The following is a 16274-nucleotide window of genomic DNA, read 5'->3' as shown; positions in this document are numbered from 1 at the left end:
CATGAGCTGTGAGACCGCGCTTTGTGCCTGGCATGTCCTACCACTCAGCACCCAGCACCCAGCACTCAGCACTCAGCACCCAGCACCCAGCACCCAGCGCCACAGGCTGGAGACGGCAGGGTACCACCGCCGGAACACCGTGTTCTAGCTCCTGCTCTGCCACGTGCAGCCTGGTAAGCTCCAACAGCTGAGCTTCCTCGCGCGTCCAGCGGAGCCGACGCGCCCACACTGTCGCGAAGTCGCGTGGATACAGCTCGCAGGCGTCCACGCCCGCGCCCTCCCGCGTCGGTACCGCGCGCGCCCGCCAGGGGTCAGCAGGCCGCGCCGCCCGGCGGCTGCGCGCTGGACCCGCGACGTCAGCACCCGCGCCGCGCCCCGCCCCGCCCCGTGACCGTGACCGAGCGCGGCGCGCGGACGCGACGGCCCGGTGGACTGGCGGCGGCCCGGGGAAGGCCGGCGGCCGCGCGATGGGGGCCGAGGCGTCGGGGAGCGGGCCGGCGCTGCAGGAGCTCGTGCGCGAGGCCGAGATCAGCCTGCTCGAGTGCAAGGTGTGCTTTGAGAGGTTCGGCCACCGGCAGCAGCGGCGCCCGCGCAACCTGCCCTGCGGCCACGTGGTGTGCCTGGCCTGCGTGGCCGCGCTGGCGCACCCGCGGACGCTGGCCCTCGAGTGCCCCTTCTGCCGCCGGGCCTGCCGGGGCTGCGACACCAGCGACTGCCTGCCGGTGCTTCACCTCCTGGAGCTCCTGGGCTCGACGCTCCGCCCAGGCCCCGCCGCCCCCCGCGCCGCGCCCTGCGCCCCCGGGGCCCTCACCTGCCACCGCGCTTTCGGAGGCTGGGGGACCCTGGTCAACCCCACGGGCCTGGCGCTGTGTCCCAAGACGGGGCGGGTCGTGGTGGTGCACGACGGCAGGAGGCGGGTCAAGATCTTTGACTCCGGGGGCGGGTGTGCTCACCAGTTTGGAGAGAAGGGGGAGGCTGCCCAGGACGTTAGGTACCCGCTCGATGTCACCGTCACCAACGACTGCCATGTGGTTGTCACCGACGCCGGCGACCGTTCTATCAAAGTGTTTGATTTCTTTGGCCAGATCAAGCTCGTCATTGCAGGCCAGTTCTCCTTACCTTGGGGCGTGGAGACCACCCCGCAGAACAGGGTCGTGGTGACTGATGCGGAGGCAGGCTCGCTGCACCTGCTGGAAGTCGACTTCCCCGAAGGGGTCCTCCAGAGGACAGAGAGGTTGCAAGTTCATCTGTGCAGTCCCCGCGGGGTGGCCGTGTCTTGGCTCACCGGGGCCATTGCTGTCCTAGAGCACCCTCTGGGTCTGGGGAGCGCGGTCGGCAGCACCACGGTGAAGGTGTTCAGCCCGACTATGCAGCTGATCAGCCAGGTGGATAGCTTTGGGCTGAGCCTCTTTTTCCCCTCCAGAATAACTGCCTCCGCCGTGACCTTTGATCACCAGGGGAATGTGATTGTTGCTGATACTACTGGTCAGGCTGTCCTATGCTTAGGAAAACCTGAGGAATTTCCAGTCCTGAAGCCCATCATCACCCACGGTCTTTCCCATCCGGTGGCACTGACCTTCACCAAGGAGAATGCTCTTCTCGTGCTGGACAGTGCAGCCCATTCTATAAAAGTCTACAAGGCGGACTGGGGGTAAAGGGGTGCGGTGGGGGCTCTGGGGTCTGCAGGCACAAGCCCTGGAATGCCACTAATGAATTGTTTAATCTTGGATCGGTTAATCTCATCTCTCCAACAGGGATCATCCTAGCTGCCTGGCAAGCTTACAAAGGTAGAGGTAATTATTAAAGAATAATAATAAAGAAATAAATCTACCATTTATTGAGTATGTGCTTCCTGTGCTGGGAAATTTGCAAATACTCGCTTCGTGTATTCTTACAGCTGTACGCAGGGAGGTAATGTCTGTTATTAATCCTATTTTAGAGATGAGGAAAACAGAGACCCAAAGAGTTCAAATGACGTCCCCAAGGTCACATTTATTTACTGTGACAGTCACGATGGGAACTCAACTCGGACTCCCCAACCCCTTTGCTCTTAAATAACATAACAGATACGGGGGGGGGGTGACTGTATATTGTACAGGTAGCAATTTCTTTTGGTTTGATGTGCAGAGAAAGGAGACTTTCTAGAGAGTTCGGGAGACAAACAGGTTGTTGATGGGCTTGAGTCTTTCAGCTTGCAGCTTCTTTGATGGTGCCTGAGATGGGGGAACTGTGGATTCTGAGTTACTTGACTAAAGAAGACAAGTGAGCTGCCTGTGGAAAAGGTAAACGTGTCTGTTCGGACCTGTGTCTCCTCTGCCACAGGCACTCAGGAAATACTAGTTGGTTGGTGCAGCAAGGCCTGTATGGGGAGGAGTTCAGAAACACTGCAGACCACGCCCCATTTGCACACCTGCTGGGAGAGGCGTGGGAGGTGGTCCTGTCACACGGGCGCATTCCTAGAGGGAGAGTCTCCACACAGGATCTCTGTCTGCCTCTTCATAATTGGTGGTGACCTTAGTTCTCTTGTACGCTTTTCCTCTGCCCCTCTTAGCTTGGTCCCATTGTATACACGCGTTCTCAGTGACCAGTTCCCTTGATGTTAAGCCAGCATTCAGAAATAAAGCTTTGACCAAGAGAAGGCCTGCTCCTTAACGTTGCAGTCGGTAGAGCGAGTAGGGCGAAATTTCAGGTGATGTGTCAGGTTCTTTATAAACTGTGTGTTCTCGGCAAGTGTCAACATCGCAGAGTTTGGGGCTGCTGGGATAGTACCAAACCACGGGGACCTCAGAAGCCGCAGAAAATATAAATTTTTTCTTGGGGGAGGGAATACTGGTTTTGAGAGGTAAGAGTTTACTTTAGGAAAGAGCTGATTAAAAAAAAAAAATCAACAATAGGTTTCTATTGCACAAGCAAGTTTAATAGATATAAGGGAGGAACTGGAGAGAGCCCCCAAATTAGGAGTAGGCTGTGTTCGAGAAGGTTACGTTTGTCCTCTGGAGCTGAAAGGGAGGCCGTGGTCCGTGCCAGTCCTCAAAAGCCCGTTGTCCTTTCAGTGCTTCCCTCATGTCATGCTGAGGTTGCAGGGACCCTGGACCCCCACTTGTAAATGCGTTCCACATAAGGGATTCTGGGGACGACCCTGTTCCCCCACCCTTAGGGGTCATCTTTAGATCAGTGACCTCACAGGTATTCTCAGCTGTGTAGCAAGAAAAGCCACCTCGGGCAGAGACAGGGGTTCAGGCTTGGTCATTTGCAAGTGGGACAAGTGACCTTTAAGAAGTCTCCCTTGGGGGACACCTGGGTGGCTCAGTGGGTTAAAGCCTCTGCCTTCAGCTCAGGTCATGATCCCAGAGTCCTGGGATCGAGCCCCACATTGGGCTCTCTGCTCGGCAGAGAGCCTGCTTCCTCCTCTCTCTCTGCCTGCCTCTCTGCCTACTTGTGATCTCTGTCAAATAAATAAATAAACAAAATCTTTTTTTTTTTTTTTTAAGATTTTATTTATTTATTTGAGAGAGAGACAGTGAGAGAGAGCATGAGTGAGGAGAAGGTCAGATGGAGAAGCAGACTCCCTGTGGAGTTGGGAGCCCTATGCGGGACTTGATCCTGAAACTCTGGGATCATGACCTGAGCGGAAGGCAGTCGTCCAACCAACTGAGCCACCCAGGCGTCCCAATAAATAAACAAAATCTTAAAAAAAAAAAAAAGTCTCCCTTGGGAACAATGACATTTTAATGGCCCCAGAGTCAGCCCTTGAAGGGACGGTCTCCTATCTGCAGTTACCAACGGCATCATCTTTGACTAGAGAGCTGTGCTAGGTCCTTTTCAGACAGCGCCGGTAGGACAGGAGAATTCGCAGTGTGTAACGTGCTGTGTGGCCCGGGTCCGGCTTGCTACCGTGTCATGACCCAGCCGGAAGGATGGGGTGTGAGTCCTTGAGAGATGTGAGAGCGAGTCGGAGAGATGAGAGTGAGGGGCCTCGCTGACGACCTCCAGCCGGCGGGTGGGCAGGCTCGGGAGTGGGGAGGCCGGATACGCAGGAGAAAGACACAGCAGCCCCTCCAGGAATGGTGTCGTGAAGGAGCGGGGCTTCCCCGCAGCCATGAAGCTTCTGGTGCTGGTCTCTGAGCGGCAGACGCTGAATTCCTCTTCTGGCCTGCATTCTTTAAAGCCAGCTGGTTAAAGGGCTTGCAGACAGGCCAGCCCATTCCCGTCAGGAGGGTCTGGGAGGCAGGAGCTGCGGATTGCAGCAGGAAAGGAAGGCTCAGAGGTGATGGAGAGGAGCTGGGATGACCCTCCCTTGCCTGGAGACAAAAGAATGTGACTGGGAGTAACTGTAGATCAAACAGGCTCTTTCTGAAGGTCCCCCTCGGTAGCGGTAGCGTCGCAAGCCTTAGGCCGGCACTAACCCCCTCCCTGTAGCACCTGGTGAGTCCCTAAAAGCAAGTGCAGACGCTCTGGCTGCTCTGGACTCAGCAGTTCTGGTATCTTCCATCTGTCCAGTTTTGCCCAGTTCCTGATCCGTGAATCATCCCATGTTTGACCTTGTTCCGCCCTCTGACTCGCCACCTGGACTGCTTTCCTCAGTCTTTTTCCTTGGTACTTTCTTTCTTTCTTTTTTTCTTTCTTTTTAAGATTTTATTTATTTATTTGACACAGAGAGAGAGATCACAAGTGGGCAGAGAGGTAGAGAGAGGGAGGGAGCCCCGATGCGGGACTCGATCCCAGGACCCTGAGATCATGACCTGAGCTGAAGGCAGAGGCTTAACCCACTGAGCCACCCAGGTGCCCTCCTTGGTATTTTCAAAAGGCTTCAAGTCCAGATTAATAAACCTCCCCTCTAGCAAGTCCTCGCTCTGGATCCCAGAACCCAAGCCATCACCATGACAGGACAGCCTTATCTAGACCTTTCCTCACTCTGCACCCACTTAGTAAATTAGGCATCTTTCTGTGGAAGAAGCAGTACTCCATAAGCCTCTGAAAACTGAGGAGAACACACTGGTGAATGCAGATTTAATCATCCTGACCCCTGCCCCCAGAAGGAGAAGTGCACGCTGGGGGTCAAGGCTCCACTAATAGTGATATGCTACAGTGGTGTCTCATGGTGACTAGGGAGAAGAACTCTACTCTTGAAGAATATGTAGAAAATATGAGAGCAAAGCTGCCAAGACCCACAGCTACCGTCCTGAAGCTAACCTTTGCAACAGAAAGTGCCCAACAAAAGTCATACCGCGGGTTTGACTTCTTTGAAGAAAACTGAGCTTGAACCTCCTGATTTGGATGCTGGGAGTAGGAAACAGTTTCTGAGGGGGCCACACTCTCCTCAATACCCCCACCCCTGACACTGGCAGGGCCCAAGACCACGGGTACACACAGAGCCCCCACAAGCCATGAGTCTAAATATCTCCATTACCAACAGAGCCAAATCTGTCCAATAAAATACATCCGTTCCTCTTCCTTTGACAAAGGTAAATATAAATGTTTAAGACACACTTTCATTACAGTCTGGGAAGCCAGGTTCCGTTTTAGAATACTTGGATGGAGTTTATGCTCAATTTTAGAGTGTCGCATTTTAAAGAAAGATCATGATAAGCTGGAGGATGTTTAAAAGGTCTGAAGAAGGGGCTCTGGCTGGCTCGGGAGAGCATGTGATTCTTGATCTCCGGGTTGTGAGTTCGAGTCCCACATTGGGTGTAGAGATTTTTAAAATAAATAAATAAACTTTAAAAAATAAAAGTTCTGAAGAAGAATCTAAATAGCATGTTTTTTTGTCAGCCTCTAACAGCTAGAACGTAATCCATGAGGCAAAGATGTTTGTGTTGTTCCCAGTGGAATCTCGCCTACACGGAGCGCTGCCTAACACATGGTAAGCATTGAAAAATACTCATTGAATTAATATATTCTGTCCTAAGGGGTTTTTCTAGACCAGGTATTCCTTTCACCAATAAAAGGGAAGTTCTGTCAGTAGCTGGGTAGTTTGGGGAAGTTGATCCAGAATTAAAGCGATGTGTGGTGAGTTTGCGGAGTAACCCGTAGAGAGTCACAAAGCCTATGGTGACATTGTGGTAGCCTTGGTCGGGACTGGGTGGAGAATTTCATGTTCTCAGTTGCCACATTTCCAATCTCACCGAGCACATGCGGCTTTGAGAGATGGGATTCCCTGAGTCACATCTTCTGTCGGATCCTGAAGGACAGCGACCACCCCAGCGTGCTGGTTCTCCAACATGGAGCAGTGCTGTCAACACCCGAGAGAAGAGAGGAACTGAAAGTGCTTCTCTCCCCCTCACCTGGTGGTGGGCTTGGACCATTGCAGAAGTCATCTCAGGGGTAAGCTAGCTAATAATCCATAAAGAGGATTCCAGCTTCCGGGAGCCCCTCCCACAGCATGGGCTGCCCAACCACGGACGTTTGTTGACTGACTGGCTGCAAATGGTGACGGATGGGATACCCACGACAGTAGCTGAAGAGCAGCTCATATCTTCCCCCAGAAATAATGACATAAGAGGGGAGCTAATCTCCTGACAAAGGACTGGGGTCAAATCGGTCAGTGGTTTAACTAGCAATGTCTTCAAAGTAGTTACGACAAAAATCTGAAGTCCCATATAGAATGACCATGTGAAATTGTGCATCAAACCATTGCATTTTAGGACCGGGATAAAAGCTTCGGAATGATTTCAGTGATGCCCACAGCCCACTGAGTCATGAATGGGCTGGTTTACATCACATAAGTCATTAAGGGGAGACCTCGGACTCAAAACTGGATCTTTCCTGAGTCCATATTGACCCTTCTCAAAGGTCAAGGGCTAGGGCTATACACATGAAGAAACAGACAGACATACTTGCATGTAAGCACTGGTACTAGCTCTTTTACTGGTAAAGGGTTTTTTTTTTTTTTTAAGATTTTATTTATTTATTTGACAGAAAGAGATCACAGGTAGGCAGAGAGGCAGGAAGAGACAGAGGAGGAAGCAGGCTCCCTGCCAAGCAGAGAGCCTGATGCAGGGCTCGATCTCAGGACCCTGAGATCATGACCTGAGCTGAAGGCAGAGACTTTAACCCACTGAGCCACCCAGGCACCCTACTAGTAAAGTTCTTATGTTCTTTACAAATAGAACTGTTTATCCCAAATTTTTTTTTTTTAAGATTTTATATATATATTTGAGAAAGAGAGAGCGATAGAAAGAATGAGCAGGAAAAGGAGCAGAGACAGAGGGAGAAGCAGACTCCCTGCCAAGTAGGGAGCTTGATCCTAGGGCTCTGGGACCATGACCCAAGCTGAAGGCAGATACCCAACTGACTGAGCCATCCAGGCACCCTGTTCCAAATTTCCTTAAGTTGGCTTATATTTATATTTATTTCTTTTTCTTAGATTTTATTTATTTGAGAGAAGAGAGAGACAGAGATAGTGACAGAGAACACAAATGGAGAGGAGAGAGCCAGACGCAGGGCTCGGTCGATCCCAGGACCCTGAGATCAAGACTGCAGCCAAAGGCTAGGTGCTTAACTGACTGAGCCACCCAGGCGCCCCTGTTTCTTTCTCAAATAGCACCCAGGTTTGCATGCATGCTCACCCAAGAAAACCCCATGGTATTTCCAAATTACCAATGAGACCAGGACCCGGAGGCCAGTCTCTTTATCATTGAACACATAGGCCCCTGAGTCCAGGGTCATGAGAATTTGCCCCAAAGGCGCCACATAGCTTTATTGTGTCTCATGGTCACCAAATATTTCATGATGCTCGTTACAGAAAGGACCCCTTGGTTCCAAGGCAGCGTGATGAAGAAACTGAAACATACCTAACATTTTCGTAACACTTGGCAATTGCTCCACAAAGCTGATCATTTCTTTGACCCTCACAGCATCTCTGAGGTAGATGGGGCAGGTCTCGTCCAGGTGACTTGACCAATAAAGAAATAAAGAAGCAGAGACTGACAGAGATAGCATCCTTTCATGATTACACCACCAGATCCTGTTGTGTTTGGGTGTCAGGGTTGCGGGGGAGCAAGTGTTTTCTCTAAATCTCCCTTTGGTGAGTCTCTGTGAAGCCAGGTTGGGGTCCCGCTGCTCTAGAGAAGAAACACGCCCCAGCCATCCCTTGGTGAGCTCCCAGCTACTGTTGACATGCGTTTGTATCGCCCCAGGTGATGCTCTTTGGGCAGAATCGTTGCCACCCTCCTGAGTGTCAGAGCTCCACACTCTACCGTGGATGGGTTCCGTGGATTCCCGAGTGCCCCACCATCCGCCCCACGTGGCCTTGGGCTGCTGTGCAGAGAGGCCTGTTTCCATGGCAAGAGCGAGAGCTCTGTCTGGGTCCTAGGAGGACGGCTCTGAGTGAAGGAGGTCGAGTTCTGGTGTTTCCCTGTTTCACCCATTTGTGAAAGAGAAATGAAATGTGCTTGTGAATTTTAGAAATCAGAGAATGTGATGGTTTAGCTGCCCGGCCCACAGTGCCCTGGGGCTCTCTGATCTGACAGGGAATGTCCTACAGGGCTTCCCTCTTAACTGGGGGAGGAACTTCCAAAGTCAAGTGCTGAGGGGCTGATGCCTATGAAACACCGGGGCCCAATATTCTCTTCCATCTCTCCCTCCTTCTGGGCGCCTTTCCTTGGCGCTCACCAGCGCCCCTGCCAGTTGTGGAAGTAACATACATCCTAGTAGCCTTGGAAAACACAAATGAGCATGAAGATATCTAATCACTTTCAATTAGAGAAAACTACTGTTACCATGTTTGAATTGGGTGAGTCATCGCTGCAGAACGAGTATTCCTGGAAATCACTTCATAGATCCTGATTTTGCAAAAACGGTGAATGTGTCATGTAAATTGCAAGCTCTTCTGCAAAGCACATTGAAGTGGCATTTAGCGGGAGTTCAATTTTGGAGATCCCAAAACATGGGAAGCAAAGGCGCCACAATAGAGGGAGAGAGAAGGGTACTCACCAAATAGTCCGTCTGCCTTCCCCAGCCTCTGTGGTTCAGGTGAGGCCACGCGACCAGCCCTAGCTGTGAGCGGAACCCAGGGCGAAGCCATATAATCTCTGTGAACTGAGAACGAAGGAAAAGTAAAGAGACAGGAATGCATCCAGGGAAAGCAGGGGTCTCGAGGTTTCTAATCCAAGTATCATCATTTACGGAAGTAAAATACTTAGATTTTATACAGATTTAAGTGGGCTCTAAGTCAGCTCCTGGTCTTTTCAATCGTATCGAAATTTGCATTATCACCAGGAAAGTTTAGGTTAGCATATGTTTTCAGGATTTTTTATTTTATTTTGCCAGTCACGAGGGTAACTTGGCCCTGCTGCTCAACAAAGGAGAAGAGCTGCTCTCACTATGTGAAGTCGGCGGGGCGGGGGCTGCGTGGCGCTCTGCGAAGTTGCACGTGATGCACGTTAGAAGTGCAAGAGCGGGGCGTCTGGGTGGCTCAGTGGGTTAAAGCCTCTGCCTTCAGCTCAGGTCATGATCTCAGGGTCCTGGGATCGAGCCCCACATCGAGCTTTCTGTTTGGCGGGGAGCCTGCTTCCTCCTCTCTCTCTGCCTGCCTCTCTGCCTACTTGTGATCTCTGTCTGTCAAATAAATAAATAAAATCTTTAAAAAAAAAAATTGCAAGAGCGTCCTGCTTTCTTCTCATCAGCCAGTTCTGCATTCTGATGAGCAAAACACTCCAAAACGGGCTTCAGCCGCATGGCCTGTGTCCCCAGACCGACAACTCCCTGCTATTTATTTCCATTTCCAAACTGCTGGTTGATGTATCCGGGTGCACTGTGAAATTGATGAAACCGGGGGTCCATCATGTTACATTTTGGACAACCACAAGTTTGTCCCCCTCCTGGTAGATGACCCCTGAAGTATAAATCTGAAAACCAACAATTTTTCTTTTCTGATAAAGCAGTAAGAAATCCTTCGTGTGAACATACTGTGTTTGCTAGGGGCACTGTATGTACAGGTACACGTGAGGATATCCAAATGCGTTTCAGTCGGGCATGATGCTTATCAGCTCTTTGAGTCACGTCCTCGGCAGGCTCTGGCACTGGGCTTGGACCGGCTTCATGAAAGAGGTTGGGAAATGTTCCTTTTTCCTTTATTTTCTGAAAGGACTGATATAATACTGATGTTATTTCTTCCTAAATATTTGGTATCTGATGGCCAGGAAATTTCTTGGTGTTTGTGAGTGTGTCTGGAGATTAGAGTTGTTTTCTCTGGGAAGATTGAGCAGTTAGAGTTTATGCAACCATACTGGAAAAGAAAGTCTATCCATTAAAAAAAAAGTTTTAAGGGCACCTGGGTGGCTCAGTTAGTTGTGTGTCTGCCTTCAGCTCAGGTCATGATCTCGGGGTTCTGGGATTGAGACCCACATCGGGGGAATGGGGGGGAAGTCCCTGCTCAGCAGGGAGTCTGCTTCTCCCTCTCCCTCTACCCCTCCCCACTGTCTCTGTGCCTGCTCTCTCTCTCTCTCAGATAAATAAATAAAATCTTTAAGGTAAAAAAAAGAAAGAAAGAAAGAAAGAAAAACATAGATTTAAAAAACATATAAAAACACAAAACTTTTAAATCTCTTTGATTTTTCTTTTTTGGCAAGCATTTACTCCCTAAATGTTTCCCATGTGCTCACTCTACGTTAAGCTAGGTGCTAAGCGGTGAGGACATCAAGACGCGCTCAGGCACTAAGCGTCTGGTGTGGAGAGGGGAAGCTCCTCAGGAGAACAGAGCACGGAATGGTTAGCGCTTTGGCAGGGATAACCCCAGGAGGCTGCAGCAGACAAGGCACATTGGGAGCGATGCCATCGCCCTAGAATTCCAGACTGATCCATGTCCTAAATACCGCGTGCTTCATCCAAAACCCATGAAGAGGAAACAGTCGGTTTTAAGCCTGCCCTGATTCTATTGTGTTGGAATCTACCCTCTGTAGCTGTTCTCTGAGTCTCCAGGATTAGTACGAAAAAGAGAGAAGGACACGTGTGTCAGAGCATCTGAGGGCATTTACTGATATTTGCCCATTTCACTAAACACTGCAGTACTAAATTTATTAATATCTACTCGGGTTCCTTAACTAAAGTGCCCTTAACTCTTAACTGTGGAGCACAAACTGCATAGCTATGAAGGACAGATGGTTATCGGAGGGGCAGCGGATGCGGGTATGGGTTTAAAAAAAGAAAATAAAGTGCCCTTTCAAACACAGCTTATTTACCTTGCAATAAAGGACTTTCCACAGTGTTTTATAATCCTCTCCGGGAGGTAGTCCTTTCCCATCACCATGGCAACCACAGAGCCTGTGGGAGGGAGAGTGAAATTGACGCAGGTACTTCCCCAGTTCAGAGGCGCCTGTTGCAGGTGTCCTCCTATCCCGAGCTGTGCTCCGGACATCTCTTGATGTCTGGCACCTGCCAACAGGCACCGTGGGATCAGGACCTTGTTGGACACCTTGGCATGGAGGGAATTTCTTGAATCCTTCCCTTTACCGAGCCTTACCAGCTCAGGTGACATAGCTCTGCATACCAGCCAAGGGACCGAGGAGAGAAAAAATATTCAAGATAAAGAGATTTCAAGGGGCACCTGGGTGGCTCAGTGGGTTAAAGCCTCTGCCTTCAGCTTGGGTCATGATCTCAGGGTCCTGGGATCGAGCCCTGCATCAGGCTCTCCACTTGGCAGAGAGCCTGCTTCCCCTTCTCTCTCTACCTGCTTGTGATCTCAGTCTCTGTCAAATAAATAAATTAATTAATAAATAAATAAAAAAGAGATTTCAAGGTTTCACCTGGTACCTCTGTTTAACAGATCGGGAGCCATGTGTTAACAGAGGTCAGAGGTCAGAAACGTGGATTAATTTTGAAGAACCACATAAGAGAAACATGGAGCCCTACAGTAGTTCTGACTCCTGGGACCCATCACTTGGCGAGGAAATCCAGAACAGCTTCTCCCGCTCCAGTGGAAACCATTCCTCAATCATGTGTTGATGGGATATTTCACAACTGAGTTAAAAAGTATCCTTTGCCACTCTGTATGTGAAAGTGTCCATGAGATCCTATCTTTGTTGCGAACGAGCCAAATGATATATGAGTAATATTTAGCAACATCCTTTCATGTCATCACCATCAATGAAAGGCTTCCTGTCAGGATATGACCTTCGCTTGGGTTCCATAATCTCTCTGCCAGTCAGCTTAACTCATTACCATCTCTCTCATGGGGAGAGGGGCTCCCACCAGCAGCTCTCCTGCTGGCCCAGTCTGAAGCTGGCTCCTGCCCCAGCAGGAACTGTATAAGAAGCCCCCAGCTAAAGGTTTCCCTGCCTGGTGTCTAAGGGCTGCCATCCAGAGCATTGGCCTCGTTATTGGCTCCCTGCTAGGCTAGACGGGCAGCTTTGACTGCTCTTTCCCTCAGCTCCATCATCCCAACACGGTCCTACATCTTGGTCCCAGCTTTGTCCTAGCCCTGTGGCTTTGGGTTTCCTTCCCTATATCCCTAGCTATAACCACTGTAACACTTTCTATCTTGTCTAATGCTGTTAGAGATCTTGGAATGTGCTCTGCCTCTTATTCCCATGACTTATCCATCCACAACTGGAAGTCTATACCTCCCACTCCCCTTCACCCATTTTGCTCATCCCCCCAACCCCCTTCCTTCTCGCAACCACCAGTTTATTCTCTGCATTTACAGATCTGATTCTGCTTTCTGTTTGTTTGTTTATTCATTTCTTTTGTTTTTTAGTTTCTGTGCATGAGTGAAATCATATGGTATTTGTCTTTCTCTATCTGACTTATTTCACTTAGCATAATGCCTTCCACATCCATCCATGTTGTTGCAAATGGCAAAACCCCAAATCCTTTTGATGGCTGCATAATATTCCTACACACACATCCACATCTTCCTTATCCATTAGTCCATGGGTGAACATTTAGGTTGCTTTCATATTTTGCCTATTGTAAATGATGCTGCAATAAACACAGGGGTGCATCTCTCTTTTCGAATTAATGTTTTCATGTTCTTGGTAAATGCCCAGTAGTGGGATTATCAGATCATATGGTATTTCTATTTCTGATTTTTTTTTAAAGATTTTATTTATTTATTCGACAGAGAGAGATCACAAGTAGGCAGAGAGGAAGGCAGAGAGAGAGGAGGAAGCAGGCTCCCTGCTGAGCAGAGAGCCCGATGCAGGATTCGATCCCAGGACCCTGAGATCATGACCTGAGCCGAAGGCAGTGGCTTAACCCACTGAGCCACCCAGGCGCCCCTAGTTCTGATTTTTTGAGGAACACCCATACTGTTTCCCACAGTTCTTATTATTTTGCTTGAACTATTTGGGGTAAGGCGATACTTCTTTTTTTTAAGCAAAAAGTTAGTGATTAGGAAGCTCAGACCTGCGGGAAGCCATCTTTGCTCCCATGTGGGGAGAGCCTGGCTGACAACAAAGCCAGTAGGAGAGAAAGCAGAGCTGAGAGACAGAGGAACACAGCAACTCTGTAACATGGTGTGGGTCCCACAGTTCTTCTGTTCCCCCAGCTAGATGTGACCCTGGATGTCCTAGTTATCTGAGCTGGTAAACTCCTCATTCTCTTGAAGTAAGTTTGAACTGGGTGTCTGTGACTTTCGCCTAAAGGAGCCTTAAGAGAATCCAAGGCGGATGCTTCTAGAAAACATCACACCTATGTCAAGGCAGCACAAAGCCAGTTTTCAGTCTGCACTCGGAGTTCCATAACAGAAGAAAATAATTTGTTTCCCTTGAGTTTTGAGTGGGCCATCCAACTACTACTAAGTATTTGATTTTTTGACCAATGGGAGGAGAGTCACCTGGGTACCAGTTGCAAGGATTTTTTGGATTTTTTTGGATTATCAGAGCTCCTTTGGTGCAGGAGGTTTTCAAGTCTGCAGGATCATAGAGATCTTGATGTCCAGTTCTTTCTGTTTCTAAATGAGTAAATTGATGCCTGGAGAAATTAAGTAATGTAGACAAGTGATTCATCTTCTTAGGAGAAAACCCAGAATTCTGAATCTTGCTGCCATTTGAAGTTTTTCTGATTTTGGATTTTCAGCAATATAAGCTGTGCACAGCATTTTTGTTCCTCTATGGATATGCAGAAACTGGAGACAGCTATCAGCTGATGTCAGCTCTCCTGACTCTTAACTGAGTTTGGTTTTACCATCGAAGCATGCTTCTTCCTGAAAAATAAATGCTTTACGTGTGGCTGCTGCATTTACTTAATCTTTTATGGCAGCATATAGCAAAGAAAGGTAGTCCAACAGGACGTCACCAGAGTGGGGTTGTGTGGAGAAAGGGGTCCTGTGTTTAAACAAAAATGTATGAGTTAATTGGATGTCTTTATCAGAGCCCTTCTCAGAGCCATTAATAAGCTATGTTGCATTATTAATTGCAAAATATAGGAGTGGTTAGATAGGACATGGGGTTTTCCAAGCTTATCTGACCAATGGTCTAGCGTTCCAAGATATGCTGTATTCGAGACACGAAATTTTCACATTTTTTCTAAGGCTGAACACCTACCCTTCTATGTGATTCAATTCTGCCCTTTTCTCTGGTCTACTTTCTGAGGCCCATTTTTAATTCTTAATTTCAATTCTCATGCTTCCTCCCGTCCTTTTATTTCTGCAAGTTTCCTTTAAAAAAAAAAATTATCTTGGGGCACCTGGGTGGCTCAGTGGGTTAAGCCACTGCCTTTGGCTCAGGTCATGATCTCAGGGTCCTGGGTTCGAGCCCCGCATCGGGCTCTCTGCTCAGCAGGGATCCTGCTTCTCACGCCCCCCTGCCTGCCTCTCTACCTACTTGTGATCTCTCTCTGTCAAATACATAAATAAAATCTTAAAAAAAATTATCTAAATAATCTACAGTCAACAAGGGCTGAAACTCTTGGCCCCAAAACCAAGAGTCATACACTCCCCTAGACACCCCCCTCCTCCATTTCTGCAGGTTTCTGTTTCCTTGCTTCTCTGGGGGTAGTTGTCTTTCTCAGATTCTTTGTGTGTGGCCTTTATTTTGGAGATAAAGAGATACTGTGGGCAATATCTCTGGGAAAATTTAATGTGGGGGTGCATGGGTGACTCAGTGGGTTAAATCTCTGCCTTCGGCTCAGGTCATGATCCCAGGGTCTTGGAATCGAGCCCCGAATCGGGCTCTCTGCTCAGCAAGGAGCCTGCTTTCCTCTCTCTCTCTCTGCCTGCCTCGCTGCCTACTTGTGATCTCTGTCTGTCAAATGAATAAATAAAATCTTTTAAAATAAATTTAGGGATGCCTGGGTGGCTCAGTCAGTTAAGCATCTGCCTTCGGCTCGGGTCATGATCCCAAGGTCCTGGGATGGAGCTCCACATCGCCAGGGAGCCTGTTTCTCCCTCTGCCTGCTGCTCCCCCTGCTTGTGCTCTCTCTCTCTCTCTCTCTGACAAATAAATAAATAAATAAATAAAATCTTAAAAAAAAAAATTTAATGTGGACTCACCACCCCCCTCACCCCCGACCTCATTACAGCTCAGTATCCCTGCACTCCAGGGAGGGCTTGCAGGCAAGAATAGCCCGTACAGATGCCTTCAAAGGCTCGCCCAGAAGTGCCATGACAGCCTCTGTCCCCCTTGCTGAGTCGAGGTTGGCAGTGAGACCTCTCTGCACACTCCCCAGTCATCGGAAGCTTCTCTCCTCACTTCTAGCACCTGCTGGTCAGTCCCAGCTCGGCGTTTGGCCTTTTCTCTCCTGACAAGGTGACAGTCTTTCTGGGATGACATTTCTACTTTGACAAAAAAGAATCCACCTTGGGCGCCTGGGTGGCTCAGTGGGTTGAGCCGCTGCCTTCGGCTCAGGTCATGATCTCAGGGTCCTGGGATCGAGTCCTGCATCGGGCTCTCTGCTCAGCGGGGAGCCTGCTTCCTCCTCTCTCTGCCTTCCTCTCTGCCTACTTGTGATCTCTCTCTGTCGAATAAATAAATAAAATCTTTAAAAAAAAAAAAGAATCCATCTCCCTCGTGAATATTTGAAGCAACTGGCACTGAGTATAATTCTTTTTTCTTTCTAAAGTGTTCTGTGAAAAAAAAATAATAATAAAATAAAAATAAAGTGTTCTGTGTTTTCTACATGTGCCTTGTCGTGTCCTCAAGATTGCAGCGGTCATTCTGAATAGATTCGGCAAACGGGGGCGATTTGTCTTCATGCAGAGTTTTCACAAAAACTCACACACTTTCACAAAATCCCCTTGTTTTCAGCATTCTTCACAGACCTAATGACAGAGTAGGCTCCTCTGTTGGTGGAACAGTGTCTGAACCGACCTGACTGCTGATCCAATGCAATGAACT

General features: G+C 49.0%; 1 protein-coding gene across 1 annotated transcript; it reads left to right on the top strand.

The window, feature by feature from the left end:
• Positions 1-396: 396 nt before the first annotated feature.
• NHLRC1 (NHL repeat containing E3 ubiquitin protein ligase 1) lies at positions 397-1835 on the top strand. The gene has a single exon (XM_082730743.1). The coding sequence runs from the start codon at positions 468-470 to the stop codon at positions 1653-1655; it is 1188 nt and encodes a 395-aa protein (XP_082586869.1). The 5' UTR covers positions 397-467; the 3' UTR covers positions 1656-1835.
• The last annotated feature ends 14439 nt before the right edge of the window (positions 1836-16274 follow it).

This window comes from Mustela nivalis, assembly GCF_964662115.1.
Source record: "Mustela nivalis genome assembly, chromosome: 5".
Classification (NCBI taxonomy): Eukaryota; Metazoa; Chordata; class Mammalia; order Carnivora; family Mustelidae; genus Mustela; species Mustela nivalis.
This window is presented reverse-complemented; position numbering and strand designations above follow the sequence as displayed.

Coding starts and splice junctions, on each gene's coding strand:
- NHLRC1 (XM_082730743.1), top strand. CDS start 468: ATGGGGGCCGAGGCGTCGGGGAGCGGGCCGGCGCTGCAGGAGCTCGTG.